Source organism: Felis catus, chromosome B1 (genome assembly GCF_018350175.1).
Source record: "Felis catus isolate Fca126 chromosome B1, F.catus_Fca126_mat1.0, whole genome shotgun sequence".
NCBI lineage: Eukaryota > Metazoa > Chordata > Mammalia > Carnivora > Felidae > Felis > Felis catus.
In genome coordinates this window covers 85,972,696-85,994,622 of record NC_058371.1, presented here as the reverse complement: position 1 = coordinate 85,994,622, position 21,927 = coordinate 85,972,696, and the positions used below count along the sequence as shown (strand labels likewise).

Genomic DNA, 21,927 nt, shown 5'->3' with positions numbered 1-21,927 from the left:
CAGTGGATGTGGGAATACTACCTTGGAAGGTGCTGTCAGGAGTAAACAAACTATCGAGTGGCTAACACAGAGCCTTCGTGGCATAGATGACATGCCATCAAGGCCAGCTCCTAATATGTGCTGGTTCCCTGAGTAACGTCTGCATCTCTTTGCTCGCTACTCACTACAAAGGTTTTAGGAAGTATCATTCTGATACTTACAGATGTCTCTCTCAACCACACAGGTCAGTGGCTTGACCCATTTGATATGTATGTGGACAGATGTGCCCTGGGAATTAATCTAAAAGGAAAGACTTACTTTGGCATACAAATATATCTGTACAAAGAGGAGCAGAAAAAAAGTCATATTGCTGGAAGGGACTAATGTGAGGTTTGGGTAATCAAAGCTGAGTAATTACAAAATAATAAGTTTCAGTGTTAAGTGAATCCCAGCTGTTTTTCCACTAAGGTCACCAGAGACAGGAAATACGTACAATCTGGAGCCTTGTAGGAGCTGCTGCATAAAGCTACAGCCTGACCTGGTCTAAGATGGCCAAACACTTTTCAGACGGTACCAAGACTGCCCCAGATTTTCCCACCCTCCTAGCTGCCGCCTCCTTTCTGGGAGATCCCATCCAATTTAAGTCTTGATTAGTATCAATTTGAACCTAAGACCTTTAGATTGGTATTGCAAGATGAACCACACAACCTTTTTGTGCCAATTATTCAGATACTGAAGAAAAGGATTTTATACTACACAGGCATTTATTTATTTATTTATCTCCAAGACTTCCAATCTTTTATGTAAATGGGTTAGGGCCAGCATCACTTACATGAGCAACTTCGAACAGTGTTCATGTCTGAATTCCTGAATGATACATTTTGGCGTGCTTTTTTTCCAATATCAAGGCTTTCTGGAAGCAGGGAAAGGGACTCAGGGTAGTAATCAAGGAAATCACTTAATATCACAATCCCAGTGGATCATTCAGGATAAGATTTTATAGGGTGTGTATGTGCGTGACAAAAACAGAAAGACAGACTAAGAAAAAGGAGAAGGAACACAGAAGAAAAAATCCAAGGCTCTCAGAAAGGGTTCAATTTCCTCTACGGCTCAGGGACAGGACTTGAGCCCAGTTATCAAAATGGCCAAGAGTTTGCAAATCTGTGACACAGATTCTCAGAGAATTGCTGGGACAGCCACAAAGTCAGGGGAAGGAGACAGCATAGCAGTACTTACAATTAATTATTAGCTTGCTAACAATTTCTGTATGTTATTAAATTATAATGCCCCACAATATAAAAATAACTGGAGTGGGGAGGGGTATGGTTGATGTATTAAATTCTTAAAACAGCACAGTTTTCTGTAGTGTCTCTACTATTCTGCCAAAAGCATACTTAGCTGCCAAAATTAGGCAGCTAATTCTATTTGTGAAAATAAATATAACAAGACCGAATTTTTTCCTATATTTAATAATTTTCAAATATTTAAAATTCATACATCAGGCAATACATAAATGTCAGTCTTACCTTATTTTATCTGCTTTTGGTGAACAAAAAAGGAAGGATAAATTAAGGAATAAGGAACATACAGTAATTATAGCAAATACTATAGAAATCACTATGTGAAAAATATCATTTCAAATTAAAGTCATCTCAAAAAATTAAGGTCATCTCTAAATTAAGTGGCCACTGTTAATACTGTACCATATCCAGTTATACGCTTTGATCCTTTCAAATAAAATTAGTTTAAAAAAAAGCCACTGACCCCAGAATATTTAGTTTCAAAGCTTGGGAGATTTTTAAAATTTTGTAAGTATGGTTAATTCTTGTAGTTATAACATCTATTCCCAAAACTCAAGGCCTTAAAACACCATTTTGGTTCAGTGAGTCAGGAATTTGGGTAGGGCTCACTTAGGGTTCCTTATGGTTACAGTCACGAGTCTGTTGGTGCTGCATCATCAGAAGGCTCCAGTAGGCTGGCCACCCAGCATGGTTCGTCTGCAGAGCAGGCAACTGACATTGGCTGTTGGTTGGGAGGTACACTGGAGCTTCCAATCAGAGAGCCTACCTGTGGCCTCTCCAGCAAGGCAGTGTCAGAATAGGTGAAATTCATACATTGTAGCTGACCTCTCCCAGGGCAGGGGTACCAACCAGGAAGACTGGGTGACAGTTACCATGGCCTTTTATGACCCAGCCTTGGAAACCTTGGAAGTCATGAACTCCATGTATTCTATTGGTCCAAGTACTCATAAGCCCACCCAAGTGCAGGGAGACACAGACCTTACCTCTCAATAGGAAGAGTGTCAAAACGTTTTGGCACAATGGCTTTCTCAATCTTTACATTCTCTATCATTCCTTGCAGATAGTTTAATTTATGCCCATAAACATAAGTGCACATAATCTTTGTATGTAATAGGTGTTCAATAAATGTTTGGAAGGCGTATCGTAAGTATTTTTCTCAGAGGGAAGAGTATGGCATGGCCACTAATGAATTCACAAAAGAGTGTTCAAAAATACAGAGTGGATATGAATGCTTAACCAAGAGTCTCTGCCTGGGCACTTTTCGGACTAATTGGGCCAGTTCATAAATTTGTAAGGGAATGAAAATAAGCATTGCTCAGTAAAAAGGATTCTACCAAGAGCTACTCTATCAGCTTTCAAGTGAGAAAAACATGGACTTGAATCCTGACCCTATCACTTACAAGTTGGACCTTAAAACACATTATTTTATCCCTCTGAAATCTGTTCTCTCATTTTCCAAACAATCACAAATGATACCACCTATCTCATATTGTTCTTCTGAAGATTAAATGTGTAAATACCTTTACATGGCCAAGAACAGGGACAGACATAGAATTGGCCCTCAAGACATATATGTTGTTTTTATATCACTATTAGCATTTTAAAATTCCTAGACCATTCCAAAGTACATAGCAAGCACTCAATAAGTGTTAGCCATTAATATAATTATAGCCCACTAACTTGTTTTGTCCAGTTTCCTGGACAGTTTCCATCCACCTCTCTACCTTCCCACCACAACCAAACATTTCACAATTTGACACATCAGACTTTCACTTCGCTCCTTCTTCATGTTCTGAAAAATGTGAAAAAGAACAATGGAAATGCTCAAAGCCGGGTAACTTTAAGAAAAACCAGGCTTTGTAAGTTGCCTGCATTATCACATAATCAGTGTGTGATTTTATCAGTTTCAAACTTAAGAAAAACATTTTCACCTTGATTACTGCAACTTTAGAATGTTACTATCCTGTAGGAGAAGGTAAAATGTGAAGTCTTTTTCCTTCGACAAGGTTCTACAATGGGGTGACTGCCTTTTTCTTCAGTGAAGGAAATAGGACCGAGAAACAAAATTCAAGTGGTATGTCCAGAGGTCGGATGCTATCAAAGAATGAGCAGGGATGGCTTTGTAGTAGAGGGCCTACAAAAATATTGATAGTTAAATCATGCTACAGGGAAGGGTCACATTGGAAGTTGTTTTTTTTTTTTTTTTTTTTTAATATTAAACTAAAAATGAAGCAGACCTGTGAGGACAGGACAACATCTGATTTGTTCCCCACTGCATTTCGGTACCCACTTGAGCACTTAACAAAGGCTTCAGACGTATTTGTTGAATGAGTTGCATAATTTCACGTGAAAATAAATGCCTGGGTAAAGAAGCCTCTAAATATTTTAACCTAAGTATTTTGACTTTCAAGGTCTACAATCTTTCGTTAGCCTATTATAATTTTGTGTTTCCATTATGAAAATGTTTCTCCCTTTTGAGAGTAAGCTTACTTTTTCAGTTCACTGATGAAGATAATCTGAATAAAGTAGAACACACTCTTGAGGAGGAAGGGGAAAAAAAGGCAAGCATCAAACCTGAAGGCAGAACCCACAAGAACAAGCAAACAAACTGCTCAGCAGATCTGCAACTGACACTCAAGAACTAAAATGAAATTGGCCTTTGCTTAGCAAAACCTAAATTAGAATCAGGAGAAAGAAGCCCTTGAAATAAAAATGACACCTATGTGACAACGAACGAGTTTTAAAGCCCCAACACAGAGGAGGCAAATGCTCTCAAATGAGCCACTTGAGAGGAAAGGGCGCCTACCAAAGGCAACTTCTTCCTGCTTTAGTTTATCATGTTCTTTATTTGAACATGACTGAGTTTTGCACACACATAGATAGATGACTTTCCCCTCTGCATCTGGTCAAGGTAGATGTCATTTAAAAATCATTAGTAAGTAGAATGTCCCTTCTTTGTCCAGAGGGGAACCTCTTCCATGCTAGTATCTGTACTGTACCAGACAGTAGTGTCTGGCCTGGCCAGCATCCTCACAACACAACCCAGGTCTGTCTGTCTTTCTTTCTTTCTTTCTTTCTTTCTTTCTTTCTTTCTTTCTTTCCTTCCTTCTTTCTTTTTAATGTTTATCTTTGAGAGAGAGAGAGAGAGAAAGAGACAGAGACAGAGAATGAGTAGGGGAGGGGCAGAGAGAAAGGGAGACCCAAAATCTGAAGCAGCCTCCAGGCTCTGAGCTATCAACACAGAGCCTGATGAGGGGCTTGAACCCACAAACCACGAGATTATGACCTGAGCTGAAGTCCAATGCTTAATTAACCGACTAAGCTACCCAGGTGCCCCCCCAGCCCGGGTTTGTACAAAAACTGCCAAATTTCCCACAGCAGATTATAGTGTGCCACGGAAGTGGGAATGGGGCATCTTTGTGTCACAAACTCCAGCTTCCAGGACCACATGGTTAAGTCTCATCTTCTGTAGCTTCCTTTGTCTCTCAGTTCCTGGGGACTCATACCATGTCTTGTCACTGTTGGGGAGGTTTCCCAAAAGCTGTCTCAAAGAGCCACCAGAAAGGGCACCACATGTGTGCGAACTGGAGCACAGGCATACACGCACACACAGGCACACCTACCCCTTGCCCCCAGAAATACCATCCATGCAAGCTGCGAGGCTACCCTGAACTTGTTCCATCCAGTTGACTCCTCTGGCCTTTTCCTCAAGATGCATTCCTGTAGCCCGACAAAACCATACAGTGGCAAACACTTGCCCAGCTTTCTAATTTTACAGCTTTTACACTGAAGTGAGACTCCCTCCTCTATGTAAATTTCCATTGCCTCTGTTAGCTATAAATGTTAAAAAAAAAAAAAAGGGATAAAGGCACCTACTTTTTTAACACTGAGAAATCCAAACTGACAGAGAATAAATGTAAACACATATACACGAGCCCATGACTTAAAAAAACATCAGTTAGGGGCGCCTGGGTAGCTCAGTCGGTGGAGCGCTCAACTTTGGCTCAGGTCATGATCTCACGGCCCGTGAGTTCCAGCCCCGCATCGGGCTCTGTGCTGACAGCTCAGAGTCTGGAGCCTGCTTCGGATTCTGTGTCTCCCTCTCTCTCTGCCCCTAACCCACTTGCATTCTGTCTCTGTCTCTCTCAAAAATAAATAAATGTTTTTTAAACATTAAAAAAAATCAATTAGACCCACAGCCTCACAATTACCTTACTCTAAACACACACACACACACACACACACACACACACACACACGCAATGAAAATGTATTAGCAGACATCCTCTTTCAGATTTAATAAACAGAAAATCTTTACATTTATAATTTTACAAGGATTAGGATAAAGAGAGAGAGAGAGAGAGACAGAGAGAGAGCATCTGCCTTATGTTCTCAGTGACCAACTGGACAGATGGTCAAGAATATCATTAGTTAAGAAAGCTCTCATTCATTATCCTAAAGTCCCTTGGGCAGGCTTGGTATGGGGTGCAAGAATGTTCCAGAATGTGATATTTGAAGAATGTGTTCATGTCTGCGATATGAGGCCATGCAGTGGATGTGGGGGAGGAAGGGAAAGGACAGACAGCCTGTTGTGATCCAAACAGCAGCCACGAACATCTCAACATTGGTTTGTCACCCTGAAACTTTCTGGCTTGTAGTCCACCCGTTCCCTCAATAGTATTAATAGTGAAGAAAACCATAGTATTAATGGTTAACAATACTATTAGCAATACTATTAACAATAGTATTAATAGTGAAGAAAACAGACACGAATCATCTCTCCTTCTCTAGGCATAAGTACCTCACAAACAGAAAATTTAGAGAAGCATGGAAGAGGAGAGGCTGCCCGAAACTGTCACTTCTTTGGCACCTCTTCTGGGTTCACACAGAAGATGTAAAAAGAAACAGGGGTCTGATGTGTCCATCTTGATAACAGTTCCCAAGGGTAAAAGTTCTCTAAATATAAATCACCATTCCACCTATGTAACAGAAGGTGTATGTATGTGTTCAGGTGGGGAGTGGGGAGGACGGGATGACAACGGGCCAGTGAGTCCGAAAGGAGGACTAGAATCAACAGCTCTGCAACTGGCTAGGAATCTGTATCTACCTTTCAAAGCATTTCTTAGGAACTTCCATCGGAGAGACCGTGGCACCGACAGATGAGTTCCTTGGCCCTTTGGATCTTTCTTTCCAGCCAGCACTGAGCACCCATTGGATGTGAGGTGCTACACTGGGAACCCACAGGAATACGCAAGAACCCGAGGTATGGGGATCCCCAGCCTGCCATTCTGGGGGAGGGGGTGTGTATGCGCAAACGTCAATCAACACTCACAGTTCCTGAAGCTGGGAAAAAAAGTCTTCAAAATAACCCATATATTGCTTTTTGCCAACAATTCATTTCAGTACTTTGATTAGAGAGCTCTGAAGAGGAAATCAATGAGAAGCCTTAGGGTTAAGTAGGAACCAGGGTCACCAAAGCCAAACAGGAGGCCAGCTTTGGAGCAGGGAGGAAAGAAATCAGAAAAAGAAGGGCATATACCGTAAGAGAGAGGATCACTATTCATCCCCAACTGGTCCCCAGCTTCTATCTGTTTTCCTTCCACCTGTAGCTCTCCCTGGTTCTTAGAAAACATCTCAGACAGAATCCTTAACTGACCTCTAGGGGGAAAGAATGAATAACAACAATAATAGTTATTTACCATATTGAGTACTTACTACGCGCTATGAACATACATGGATGGCACTATGTTCAATGCTTTAGAGCTATCACCTCATTTAATGCTCAGAGTAGCTCTCTGAGGCAGGTATTATTGCCAATTTACAGACAGGAAGACTGAGACCGGGGCAGCTAAGCAACTTGCCCAAAGTCACACTGTGGCAGGAACCAGGTATGTCCAGGGTCAGGGCTCATAACCACTTCACTATAAAGGGTTCTTCTGAATGCTGGCCAAGACAGGTGGGAATTTTCCAAAACTAACTTTACTAAAGAATTAAGAAAAAAGCAAAATATAAATGCATAGAAAAAAAAAAAAAACAAGTTAAAATCCAAGTCTCTTGTGCTCTTAATACCAAAACCTAAATGTTAGTCAATTAATAAGTTCACCAACCAATTTTCTCCCCAGGGTGTTATGAAAAACATATAACACATGCATACACACTTTACATATTTTAAAACACAACATGGACATTATTTATTATTTCTAGGAATATCCCCTTTCTGTCTCCCAGTCCAAGGTCTGTGAATATCTCAAATGAGATATTATGGTGTCTGAGATTCTGCTTTGGATATTTCTGTGCAATCTAAAAAAAGGTATCAACATTTAAATACTATATCCTTGGAATGAAAATATATGCCTACTGCTGTTATAAAACAAGCAACAGGAAATAAAGCTAATGCATCTCCTTAACTGACCAAGATCTCAGGATGAGATGTACACAGGAAAATGAGACAAATGGGATTTTTGTGCAGGGACTGAACGCGTCTCCAGTCATTTTGTACTGACTTTGCAGTTTTCTCCTGTCTCTTTAAGTTCTCAGGCTGTGGGCCCCAGCAAGTCCTGCCTTCCCCTCTGCCCTGCTTCTCTGGGTGCCCTTTGGTTCATCCAACTTTGTTGAGGCTGTTTCTATCCTTCTGAAAAGCACCTTTTCTCCCAATTACTTCTGAGCTAGCATTTGGCCTCTTTCACTTGTGGCCTCTGCATGGGCATCATCTTTTCCTGAAACCTGCCTGCATCTTTCTGGCCCTTCTAACCATCCCTTGCAGAGTTCATTCTTCCTAAAGACGCCACAAGCTGCTATTCTCTGACTAGAGCACAGCTCCTGCTCATGTACAGACACAGGGAATGCGTGCTTATCCTGAGTAACTTCTGCAAATTCTTTCCTTTGAAATACCCTTAAGAATCTTCTCTCCATCTCTCCATGGCTCGAGTAGAAATCTCATCAGTGTATTTGATAACACCAGTGTTCCTAATCCATGCCAGCCTGCCCAGTCAGCACTACCACCAAAGGAGGCATGGCGGCACCTTAAACTACAGGCATCCACTTATATGTGGATTTTTTTTTTTTATAAACGCAGTGCAGTAATAGAAATGTATTTTCTCTTCCCTGTGACTTTCTGAATCATATTTTCTTTTCTCTAGCTTACTTTATTGTATGAATAAAGCATGTAATATATATAACGTACAAAATATGTGTTAATCAACTGTTTATGTTATCAGCAAGGCTTCCACTCAACAGTAGGCTATTAGCAGTTAAGTTTGGGAGGAGTCAAAAGTTACATGCGGATTGTTGACTGTCTGAGGGTCGGTGTCCCTAATCCCTGAATTGTTCAGGGGTCAACTGTAGAGGGCTGTTCCTTCCACACCCAACAAAATCTGGCAGCCCCATGTCAAAGGCAGTCCTGAAGTACCACTCCAATGCGGAGGCCAGTGCTTTTATCCATCATATTGCGCCTTCTCGGTACACTACTAGGCTTTGAGGTCAAACAGATTTGAATGCAAATTCCAACTCTGACAAAGCTCTGTGATATCGGGCAAGTCATTAAACCACTCCAAGTCATTGTTTACCCATCCTCAAAGTGGGGCTGATGATAATAGCTATCTTACTGTTGTTATGTTATTTAATAGGGATAATGTATCTTACTGTTGTTATGTTATTTAATAGGGATAATGTATATCAAATCTTGGCACAGTGGACACAGAAGTAGACTAACGTTATTGATCAAAATAGCCACTATCCCCTTCAGAGTTAAAAATAAAGTCAAGTCCTTCTGTCCCCAAATACTTCTGGAAATGAAACAGCTGCAACCAACAATCTTTCGTAGAAGTTGGGTTTGTATGTCCTTCCCTTCCTCACCCCATACTCCTCCTTCTTTCCAAGAGGCCCAAAAACAACAGCAGAGAGAATATAGGCAAAGGACAAGAAGGCATCATAGCAATCAGCTCTAGCACCAAAAAAACAGAAATAAGATGTTTGGGTATTAAAAATATATGTTATCACCCACTCCCACACTAATCATTTCTAATTTTATCAACCTGCTAATAAGCACGAGGCTTATGACCCCCACTTTAGCATAGAAATGGCAGAAGAACCCTAGAGAAAAATAAGACTCTTTTAATCATTACCGTTTTTTATTACACTGTGGTGCTTCCCACACAACGCTCTGAGGAGAGCCACAAGAGTCCCGGGCTGTTAATGTGACACCAGCCATGCCGTGACGATCAGGGTGGCCATTCTGAACTTTGTTTTTGGAAGACCCTGCACTCCGGTCCTGAAGCCTCCCTTTACCTGATGTGCTATTTGTGCCTTTAGAAGAAAATTTAAAAGATGGACAAGTAAAGATTCAAGGAAAGGAGAACTAGAGCAAGAATAGACAAGAAGGGCATACAAATGAAAAGACAGCTATAGAGTCAAGTAAATAAATTAAGCTTTGTCTCTAGCGTCCACTGCCAGGATGACAGGAACTGCTTTGTGCTAGGTTCTAAGGGAAGGGAAGCTCCCGACTCAGCACAAATTCATCAGGGCCCATCCAGAGGACGATGGGAAAGGAAAGGAGACTGAGGGAGAATTTCCAACCCCAGGTCCCAGGGACCATTGTCAGAGGAGGAAAGATAGGCAGGAGAGAGAGAGAGAGACAGAGAGACAGAGAGACAGAGAGAGAGGAAGGTCTTGGTGGGTGCTAAGTTGCTGACATATCCACAAAAGCATTACGAAAATACCCCAAGGGTATGCTCATCCAGATATGGGAGCTCTGTCTTCTGAGTCCCATGCTGGGGTTACCAAGAAACCTGGAAGACCAAGATCAAGTGCTCAGTGCCCTCTCTTTTCTGGGCTCAGCACTGCCAAGGGAACCAGTCCTCACTCTCCAAAAAGGAAGGCAACCTCTTCAGCAGGACTGTTGACTGCCCTTAAGAAAGGAAAAGATTAGGGGAAATTAGATTCATGAGTGAATGCGGGAAATATAAGAAGCAAATAGTAGCTCTATACATCTATATTTTTACTCTTTTCATTGGCAAACTAAAGACTAAACAATCCCATCTTCAAATGAAAGTTTCGTCTGAGTCCCTAAAAACTGTTTAGTCAGGGTTTAGTCGTATACGAGAAAGTAGTTGATATTTCCCAGATGACCTCGGACTGAAGAGTGAATTCTGCATTACTAATCACAAGACCTTCTTCCTGTTTACTTGTTTACAGGCATTCAAAGCCAAAGAAAGGAAGTTAGCAGAATATCCATTTTCTTAATTATTATATAAATGTCTCAGACTGACCTACAAAACGTATGGCATCATGGAAGGTGTAATGCACTCCAAAATACATGTTTACAAAATGCAAGACAGGTGTTTGGATTTATTTCAAATGTATTTAAGAAAGAAAAAAAAAAACCAATATGCTACTCACTAAAACAAACTGTGTGGTAGTTAATTTTGGAGAAAAGTAGTGTATATAATCACTTACATTTTTGAAGTAAAGGTTAATTTGCAGGAAATGGGAAGTTAAGACATGTGTAATTAACCTAAAGGTACACAACATAAAGAATGGAATGCAGAGACTAATGAACGCGCTAGAAGGAGCTAGCACAGAAATGCTTAAAGAAATGACAAACGGCTGAAATATCTCTTCTTTAGCTCTTTTCTCCTTTAACCATCACAGACAGAAGCAGCGGTCAGAATGTACTGGAAAACAGTGTTCCTCAAAGTATGGCCCCTGAGCCCCGTGCTCATTCCCAAACTGCTAATGTTTCCCACCCAGAGGATAAGTACAGGCTTTGAGAGTACACAGTTAGAAGCCTTTATAGCAATTTGTAATTGATGGAACATCCAAGCAGGTGATCATTTTTCTAATAATTCATTTTTACTGTATTTTCTAAATGTATCGCTGCACCATGGATTGGAAACAGAAGGAGAGGAAGGAACCTGTCTCTCACCACAGGCAGTTTGCAGAGCACTGCTAAAAAAGCTAAAATCTAAAATTGCGGATAGCAAGCACTCACTACGGAGTCTAAAAAATATATGGAAAATTTCCGTTGTTCAGTTTTTACCTTCAACTCATATTTTCCCAGTGCAGAAGGCTTCCTGGCTAGTGTGGAAAATGATAAGTGGGGCTCACAGTGCCGGCTGCTTTAGCTTCACACACTGGTTCCACTCAGGGCAACATACCTGGCTTTAAACTGCTGATCTATTCCATATGAGGCAAAACCCCATATAATCTTTTTGTTTGTGTGTAAAAAGGAATTCTGAACAGCCTTCTATAGAGGAAAAAGGAAGTATAATGTTAATTATTAGGCACAGCCAAATATTTATAGATCACCAAGCATAAAATCTATGAGCTGCTAGGTGGATTCTTCCCCACCGCCCAGCAGCCCCTGCCCTGCTTCACTCTAAAGGAGCATGTTCCAATACACGGATTGCATTACAATCTCTCCTTCTTTATTTTTTGTTTTCCTATCTGTGGTTATAGCACTATCCCTTCTATCTTCTACAAATATTTTAGACTTCCTCTGCCTAGAATTGTTTTTCCCCTGGAATTCTGTTTATAAAGAGGTGGGGATATTAACAAAAAAAATGACTGTATCCTAACATTAAACACATCAGGAAAATCAAAGTACACATACCCATTTGTACACGAGCTCAAATGGAAACTCACATCTACAACACAGTCCTGAAGTCCCACCAGCAAAATCCTCAGATTCCCTGTCTTACCAGTAACAAACAATATGCCCAAAGACCAGAATGCCACAGTCTCGTTGTTTACCGTCACTAAGTGTTCACCGAAATAAAAACTTCTTAGCTACTGCCCTGGTTATATATTAAGCAAGTCGGTTTCAAGTTCAATATATAAAATGCAAATTTCGCTAAATGGGCAGGCACTATATTGGTTGGCTGCAGAAGAGAAGGGCACTTCTATTAGGTGAGCCTAGGGAACAAGAGATGGGGGAGCTGCGAACAAGTCAACAGTGACTTGATTTGAGAAATCCCATTAGTAAACAAACACCGGAGTCTTACTGGCCTGATTTTATCTAATGGCTTTACTATTTCGCCACTGCTACAAATGCCGGGGTCATCTCGTGGGAAGGTAAGCCACGGACTGCACGCTCTCCAGCACTGGCCACATGAACAGTGAACGCCTGCCACTGGGTTTTCATAAACAGGGCCTTTCCCATCCAAGAACTTTGTGGAATGGAGCTTGAATTGTTTATCCTGTTTCCTTTTTCTATCAGGTTGACTTTCCTGATGTTAAACCCTGTCAACTTTACTGCCCAGAAACCTGTCTTCAGAATAGGACTTTCTGCTTTGAAGACTCCTTTTAAGAAATGTCAAGGGGCAGTAAACCTAAAATGGGATCCATAGCACCACCAAGGACGACAAAAACGGAGCCCAGGCTAATCAGTCTCCTCCATAAAACACACACTCTGTCTCCGTCTCTCTCACACACAGTAGCAGCCCAATAAGATCTGTTGGGTGAATGTAAGCAACAGAGTAGGAAGCAGCTGAAAAGAAAGAATTCCTGCTGTGTTCTCCCCCTGTGCCTCCCTCCCAGTCAAAAGGGTTCAAGGAAAGAATGTTTTATTACACACTGCTGTTCACGACTAGCAGTGCAAGTTTACTCTGCCCCGGGGGCCCCGAGCGGGGTGAATTTGGTCATCTCCATATGGTCTCAAAGTGAAATTCTTCCCTTTCATTTTTTCAGGCCTGGTCTAATTGAAAACAAGCCACACTGAGTGAGACACAACACACACACACACACACACACACACACACACACACACACACACACACACACGGGGTGAAGGAGCATGCTCACCCTGCACCACGGGAATGGCCTCAACAGAATGTGAGCCACGGTTTCTTTCTACTTGCCTCCCTGTGTCCTTCCTCCTCCTCACCTGTAGCTGCGTGGGCCTAACATGGGGTGCTGCTCACAGTTGGTGAGGCCCCCGCGGCCACAAGTCTTCATCACTATAGCCTTGGGAGTCCACTGCATACTTCAACCTCACAGGCTGAAGGCAACATCAGGAGATGAGGGTTCAAATGAGGCAGTCACCAAAGCACCCACCAGGCTTGCTTCAGAACATAACTAAACCACTTAGAACTTAAAAAAAAAGTTTTTTTTTAACATTTATTTTTGAGACAGAGAGAGAGAGAGAGCATGAACAGGGGAGGGTCAGAGAAAGAGGGAGACGCAGGATCCGAAACAGGCTCCAAGCTCTGAGCTGTCAGCACAGAGCCCGACATGGGGCTCGAACCCACGGACCGCGAGATCGTGACCTGAGCCGAAGTCGGACGCTTAACCGACTGAGCCACCCAGGCGCCCCAACCACTTAGAACTTTTTAAATAAAGAAACTGAGGGGTGTCTGGCTGGCTCAGTTGGTAGGGCATGTGATACTTGATCTTGGGGTTGTAAGTTTGAGCCCCACAGTGGGTGTAGCGATTAAAGTCTTAAAAAAATTTTTTTTTAATTAAAAAAGGAAAAAAAAAAGGAACTGACCTTGGGACTTGTGAAAATGGCTACAAGTATACCGTAAGGTTGGAGACCAGAATAATCCTCTTGGGCCTCACTGAGGCGTGCCTCCTACCGACAGCTGGGAAAAAGTTCTGTGTACAAGTCAGTTGAACTCCCGAGTCTCTGTCTAGCAGGCAATCTCTGAAAACAGGTGAGGCCGGCCAACAGGACGAGTAAAGTGGGGTATGTTACTATTAGGTTTTCAATAGCAATCATCTTACATGTGTACACGTGCTTACCAGTTTACTCTGCATTCTGTCTATGAACAATTTCATTCCGTATTCACAGCTAACCTAGCAGGGAGCAGGGTGACATTATCATCCCCATCTCATGGAAGAAGAGACTAAGGCCCAGGATTGCTAAGTGATTTTCCAAAACAGCCTGGCCAGTAAACTGAAAACTGAAAACAAGACTCAGGTCTTGTCTCTTTCTGCTACATCCCGGCTCAGCTTCAGAAAGCAGCTATACCTTGTTAGAGGCAGTTAGAGCATTTCTCCTGTTTTTCCCCATATTGCCCATTCTTCTTAAGTATGGGAAGAAAACACCCACGACTACTTTCATCCACGTACCTAATGCTCAGTAAATCACACTGGAATCAATGAGCACCCCCAGCACATGCCACTTCAACATACCCTCATTCTTCTTGCTCTGGGCCAGATGTAGGGGGTTACATGTGTCTAATATGGAATCTTAAGTAGCCACAAAAACATAAGAAACAGGAAGGAATACAGATGAATATGCTCCCTGTTTGCATAAATGTCATTTGGGCTCCTCGGACCTGACACTTGAGACTTTCCTGCATCGTGGGCTTTGTCTAATGCGCACGTCTGTCTGCGAAAGCTATGCCACCAGAATGCCATCCACCTCTCTAGAAACTCCAGATATTCTTTAGTTTAACTCACTCCATTTTACCAGAAGGTTCCCCTAAGTTTTTCCCTGTTTTAACTTGGCCAAATGATATTTCGTCCACGGCAGGGTTTGCGGTTTTTGTTTTGTTTCAAAATCAACTTGCCATTGCCCACCTGACCACCTCTCACGGGCTGTTAACAGGCATTTGGCTTTGGCCCACTCCGCTCCTCCTGCAGGCCTGAGTTCTCTCCCACACACTGGCTCCTGCAGGCTTCAAAGAAGCCCAGTGGCAAAAGAAACACCTTAGATTTAAAAACAAACAAAAAAACCCAACCTGCTGACAGTGGAACTCGGTTCTAGGAAGGATTATACCAGGTGCAGCTCACTATTAACCTTGCTGCCAGCAGAGAATGATGGAAGCCATCCTTCTGATACTGGTTATTTTAAAACTTCTAGAAGGTTTTTTTTTTTTATTTTTAATGTTTATTTATTTTAAAGAGAGAGAGACACCGTGCAAGCTGGGGAGGGGCAGAGAGAGAGGGAGACAGAATCCGAAGTAGGCTCCAGGCCCTTAGCTGTCAGCACAGAGCCCAACGCGGGGCCTGAACCCTCAAACCGTGAGATCCTGACGTGAGCCGAAGTCAGAACCTTAACTGACTGAGCCACGCAGCCGCTCCATAACTTCTAGAAGTTTTAAAGAACTATGATATGTCAACATCATTTAGCACTTAATAAATAATGAATGAATGAATGAATGACTACTCTTATCCTATAATATGCACTTAAGAGAAACTTTACCAAACTCTTCCTGAAAACATAAATTACTAGACAAGCGAAGGGTCAGTGACCACTCAGAGGTTTACTCTTCAGTGACATATACAACTTTAAAGCCATGTTTATTTGTCTTGTTACAATCATTTAAGTGATTTACTTGCTTATAAAATTTTCTCAACTATTTTTTATGATTTGCTGTCCTATAAGCAGTGTCATGTGCATGTACACACAGGTACTGAAAAGTACATGATGCTGGCACTCTGTCATTCTAAAGATCAGACTCCTCAAAAACAACTACAATGTTGTTGCTTTCAGCAAACTACGTTTTTACTAGTAGGTCAGCCACTTTACAGTTTATTTCTTCCTACGTTCAACAGCTTCCTGTATCTGCGTATGCTTCCTATGTGCCCATCATCACTTCATTCCTAATATTCCATTTTTCACAAGTTCCTATGAAGCATGACCTCAAGGCAGCATTCACTTCCTGATGTCCAAAATGAAAAAGATCCATAAACAAAAAAAAGAGAGGAAGTTTTAGCAGCTATTTTTGGACCCCATAAACAAAGCTGATTTTTCCAGAGGAAGAGAATCCTCTAAACTACTTTGGGGACTAAAACATGGCCTGAACAAATCTGTGTTCAAGGTTTTATCATTAGATGGGAAAAGTAAAGTATAGTATTTAAAAGGCTATATAGTTGTTGTTGTTTTTCTAACAATTAGCAGCCATCTGCTCCAACAGTAAATGCCATTTTTTAAAGTTTATTTATTTTGAGAGAGAGTGAGAGAGTGCATGTGCAAGATGGGGAGGGGCGGAGAGGGAGTGAGAGAAAGAATCCCAAGTAGGCTCCACAGTGTCAGCATGGAGCCCAACACGGGGCTTGAACTCATGAGCTGTGAGACCAAGACCGTGACCTGAGCTGAAATCAAGTGTCAGACACTTAACTGACTGAGCCACCCAGGCGCCCGGACAATACTGTTTTTTTTAAAAAGGCTAGTTCAGCGTCCAACTTCAGCTCAGGTCACGATCTCACGTTTTGTGGGTTCAAGCCCCGAGTGGGGCTCTGTGCTGACAGCTTAGAGCCTGGAGCCTGCTTCAGATTCTGTGTCTCCCTCTCTCTCTGCCCCTCCCCAACTCCCCCTCTGTCTCTGTCTCTCACACACACAAAAATAAACAAACATTAAAAAAAATAAAAATAAAATAAAATAAGGCTGGTTCACATGGTTTAGCATCAGGTAACTCTTCTTGTTACTGAGGCTCAGTTGCTGGTTGACCGTTCGGAATTGCCCCCTTTAAAGTGCCCTGGAAGCTTTTCTGCATCTTAGTATCTGCTCCCAGGACCACAACCAAGCTGTCAGGAGGCTGTGAACAAGTTCACAAAATCAAGGATTTGTTGACATACCAGTCACAGCATGGAGAAACCAAAAGGCTTAATTGCTGTTGTCTAACCTGTTTTTGTGTTTTCTTTGCTCATTTCTTCCCAGCTCTTGACAAATAGGTAATGGGTAGTTAAACATTTGGGACCAGTTAGTCATCTTGCTTCAGTCCAAGTGGAACAGCCAGTAACTTCAAAGGACACCCCTAGTTTGGATCAGTTTCACAAGGGACAGAGCCCAGGCCCGAGGGCGCCCTTATAAAACTTAGGTCATTACTTCATTCCCCGCCCCTGGTTACCTGAGGCACACCGTGTACACACAATAGCTATCAGTCCTCAACCCTAAATCAAGAGTTCTCTATGAAGCCCCTATCTGACTCTGTCAGGAAAAGGAAAACAGAAGATAGGTCCCTGCCACAGTTCCTCCCACTTTTTACTGACTCCTGTTCTCTGTGCCTATACGCAAGCTATTTAGAAAAGTCATGCTTTTGGAGCTGCTTGGCCAAAGCAGGTGACGCACTGCATGAAACTGAGAATTCTGAAAATACTTCCGATTTCTTTTCTTGTCTCCCACACAAGAGCATGCTCAACCCACGCATACCTTGCCATTTAAATTTATGATACAGTTTCAAAATAAAGACTGAGGCACCCATGCTGTTTAGAAACACCCCAAATCCTCCCTGTTGGGTATAGCTGATGCCTTCATTTAGGGTCACATTTTCCCAGAGACTCTAGTGCCTGGGGTACTGAAAGCCATCCTTTTTAACTGTTTTAGATCTGTGGCCATTTGTCCCACAGATTGCTTCTTCGGCCTCTAACATTTTTGCCAGGCAAAAGCGTATGCGTTCTCCTTTAACTACTACTGGTCAGTTGACTTTGCTGAAGGAAATTCTGGCCCTATGTAAACTCATGGAAACCTTCTATTTCACCAGGATGCCTTTTATTCTTGGATTCAGGGCAAGTCTTTTCTGAATCTAAGTAGCGGCTCTTAAAGGCCCTCAGTGTGTGTTTGTTTTCCAATTTGAGAGCATCTCTCCATACGTGCATAAAACATTAAAAGCTTCAGTCATGTGTCTAAAGTCACTCCAAGCTGCAACTAGCGGGTCTTCACAGGGGACTCAGCCATCCCGCACCACGGGCTCTGCCTCACAAGTGCGGTAAGCAGACCCCATCCCCTCGGTGTCCGCGGCAACTTTACTTTCTTTAATTCCTCTTTGGTAGACACACATTTTCTGATTCAAACTCTCTCACCAGAGACTCAAACTCTCTCATCAGAGTTCAGCTCTGATACATATTTCTTCTATTTTCTCTTGTCTCACAATAAACAGTGCACTATCTAGTTGTCAGAATGTTTCAAGTACTTCTACCTGTTTTCTCTCAATGACCTTCTCAGCAAGAGAACAGAGACGACCAGGACATTTAAACCACCAAGACTTGTCTGAGTGACTTCAGCTCTCACAGGTGTGGCAGAAAAGGAACGAAAACCCCAGCTTCCAGACTCTCACAGATACAGTGAATTCATCAATACTACTCTGTCTTGTGAATACATAGCAGATATAAAATAAATCTGAACCATATAAAGAGGAAGAAGGGCACAGAGAACTTATGGACGGTGAACTACTTCACTAGAAATTTCCTTTCTGTTTTCGACTGTGCCTCCATTTGACTCACTTAGGAAGAAGAATGAAAACACAGAAAGACCCTTCTACTAATCCCTTCCTTGTATTATACACTTACATTTTTTGGGTGTGTGACTCCAAATTCTTTTCCAGAAGTCATGTTCTCTAGTTGTCAGCAGAGGGTCCATGCTATCTTGTACATCTTACTGCTGAATATCACCTTAAATACTCATCCCTGTCAAGGCATCCCATGCCAACCCAAAGAAAATACCCCATGAAGTGATATTTGCCTTGACATTCTGTTATTTGGGGATTTTGTACCATTTTTAGTTTTTCACTGTTATAAATAATGCTGCCACAGGGAACTTCATTCTTCACAATTATTTGGGGCTTTCTATGGTTTTAAAGGCTATAAAAAGTAAAGTTTTAGCTCTTTTTAACTGCAAGATTCTTCTCAGGGTACTGTACCCTTTACAGAAACATCAGCAAAATGTAGGCTCAGATGTTTTCCCACATTGTGATCAACACTGGGTTTGAAACTTCTATTTACTTTGTTTCCAGTCTCCTAGGCACACAACTTCACCTTAAGGTTGACTTAATATATGTTTCTTTAGCTCCTAACTAGGGTTTGCACTTTTCAGAATGATAATTTAAGGTCTGTATTCCATCCTGTGTAAACTGTCTCCTTCACCACTCATACTGCTTCTTTTTAAGCATATATTAGGACAACGTTAAGGTGAAGTTGTGTGCCTAGGAGACTGGAAGCAAAGTAAATAGAAGTTTCGAATCCAGTGTTGATCGCAATGTGGGAAAACATCTGAACCTACATTTTGCTCATGTTTCTGTAAAGGGTACAGTATATCCCAAGAAGAATCTTGCAGTAGTTAAAAAGAGCTAAAACTTTAATCATTTTAAGAATCATACCACAGGTGGGAGAAGGGGTCAAAAAATTGTTTAATCATAACTATCTACACTACCAACCCTTTAGGACAAAAACAAACAAAACAAAACAAAACAAAACAAAACAAAAACCGCACCAGACTTCTTTACTCAAGGCAAATGGGAATTATTTAGCCTTCTGGAAATTAGTAACAATCATAAACACTTATTAACAGGTTCACCCATATGCAAAATTGTTCACACAAAACTGACCTGGTCAAAGAGAGAAAGGCCTTTCCTTCCTCCCTCACTACATTCCCCATCATCCACTCATAACCCACTCTTCTTCCGGACAAACCCGAATTTCTCCATTATGTCAGAGCTGCCCAACCAGTCATCCAAGGCACAATCTTGTAATCTTGTTTGAATGCTCCCTCTTTCATCCAGTTAGTTCCACCTCCCAAACACCATTCCTTTCCATTCCCACTGTCTCATAGTTAGGGTTTCCTCATTTTTTTTAATTTATTTATCGAGAGAGAGAGAGAGAGAGAGAGAGAGAGAGAGAGAGAGAGAACAAGCAGGGGAAGGGCAGAGATGGAGAGCGAGAATCCCTAGCTGACTCTGCACTCTCAGCACAGAGCCTGACATGGGGCTTGAACCCATGAACCATGAGATCATGACCTGAGCCAAAATCAAGAGTCAGACACTTAAGCAAATGAGCCACCCGGGTGTCCCATGGGTTTTCTTCATTTCACCCAAACAAATGCATTTCCCAGCAAACTCATTTCCCAGCTTCCAGGCTCTGCCCTTCAATGTATCCCATGTGGTGCCATCGGATAAACTCCCTATAGCACAGCTCTGACCTTGTCCCTCCTATGCACAAACTTCTGGGTGCTTTATGCACCTCTAAATCATATTCCACCTGGTTCCCAACCAAAAAAAAAAAACTGCACTTCCAATAGCACTGTCTTTGTACCTCTCTTTGGTATTTATTTATAAACTTCTTGGAGAAAGAAAGTTCGCATTGTCATCTTATATCTTCACCATGCTTTAGCAAGACCTTAAGTGTACTCAAAGGAACTAATCTGAACTAATCTTTTGTGTCCCATTTGATAGTAACTATTCAAATGTAAACTTCTTAAAAAACAGTGCCTTATTAGATCTCCTATAGTTCACTGCTTTCCACATGGCAGAATTTCCACAAATAATTACTTAACAAATGAACTAAGCAATCAGTAGTTCTTGATCCCAGTCTGGATCCACAGTCTGCGTGCTCTAGAATAAGCCACCTAAAAACATACTGGTATTTAAAATGCCAACTAAAAGGAAGGCAGTAATATTCAGAATTCTCCTATAAATTAGGTATCAAAAAGAACTTATTGTACACACAAAATAAATAACAGGCCTTCAGGTTAAGTTCTACAATCAAATCATATCTATAATCGATACCAGCAAACAGACAGATGTGCCACAGGAAGAAATGTGTTGAGACTTATCTATATACTTTCTAAAGAAGTTGCACCTCCTAGAAATCCACTCCTTCCAAAATTATCTTAAGCAAGGCTCAGTTTACTTGATCACATTTTGACCAAAAATAAGATGAACAGAGCTCCCCCTTGACAATCAGCTACACATTCTTCATAATCCCAGTATGACTGAACAGATGGTACCTGGACTGACAGCAGGGAATTCCAAGTTCATGTTCCTTCTTTAATTAGCTTCATGACCTTGGACAAGTCACTTCACCCCAAGGTTCTCTGGGTCTTCCCCTGGGAAATGAGTGTGTGGTTCCGATCTTTAAGACTCCATGCAGCTCGAGAGTTCAATGATTTATGAGTTAAACATAAGCTTTTTACTGATACACGAAACAGCATGAATGAATCTCAAATGCATTATGCTAAGTGAAGACATCAGATTCAAAAGGCTACATACGCTATGATTACATTCACAAGGCATTCGGAAAAAGGCAAATAGGGATGGAGAGCAGATCAGTGGTTGCTAGGGATTAAAGGTGGAGGGAGGGTTTGAGTACAAAGAAGTAGCATGAGGAAATTTTCTTCGGAGATGGAATACGCAAATTGTTCTGTATCTTGGTTGTAGTGGTGGTTACAGGACTCTATGCGTTTGCCAAAATCCACAGAACAGAATACCAAAAAGAGTGAATTTTGCTATATGTGACTCAAATTATTTAAGGCATTAAAAAAAGTGTATTTCAAAAAATAATAATAAAACGTAATAAAATAAATAAATTTAAAAAAATGGATTTTTCCAAATCCGGTGTAATTTTTGATGACATAACAGCTGGACAGTCTCCCCCAAGAAACTAATGCCGACCTCCTGTATTTGCTATCACCATTTTGTTCCAAGACTGATGAACCAAGGTTGTATCCAAATAATTTGCTGTTTGTTTTTGTGGTGTTATTGCTGTTTTTGACCTTTGGATAGCCATTCTACAGAATCCTTTCTATGTAGCTCATTTTCCAGCATGGTACAGTGAAAAAGTAAAATGAACCCAAATGAGAATGTTTCTCGGGCTGCCAAGGCCCTGCATGGTGTTCACGGAATGTTAGAATGTTGTTATCACTCTTGTGATTCATACTAAAGACATGAGGTACAGAACGTGAATAATAACAACACAGCAATAACAACAACAA

General features: G+C 41.5%; 1 protein-coding gene and 1 long non-coding RNA gene across 4 annotated transcripts in view; both read right to left on the bottom strand.

Annotated features, from left to right (window-relative positions):
• The window catches only part of MAML3 (mastermind like transcriptional coactivator 3), a 417,019-nt gene that overhangs the window by 331,177 nt on the left and 63,915 nt on the right, over positions 1-21,927 (bottom strand). Inside the window, exon 1 of one of the 3 annotated variants that reach the window (XM_045055851.1) lies at positions 2,047-4,374. The exons of the other annotated variants lie outside the window; for them this stretch is intronic. Coding sequence (XP_044911786.1) covers positions 2,047-2,091 — 45 coding nt within the window. The 5' untranslated portion in view covers positions 2,092-4,374. Of the gene's footprint in view, positions 1-2,046; positions 4,375-21,927 lie in introns of those variants that run through there. 3 annotated transcript variants of the gene reach the window in all.
• LOC109498968 lies at positions 9,389-13,473 on the bottom strand. The gene is made up of 2 exons (XR_006596741.1): positions 11,435-13,473; positions 9,389-10,185 (listed from the first exon to the last, which is right to left on the bottom strand). It is a non-coding gene; the product is annotated as an uncharacterized LOC109498968 (long non-coding RNA).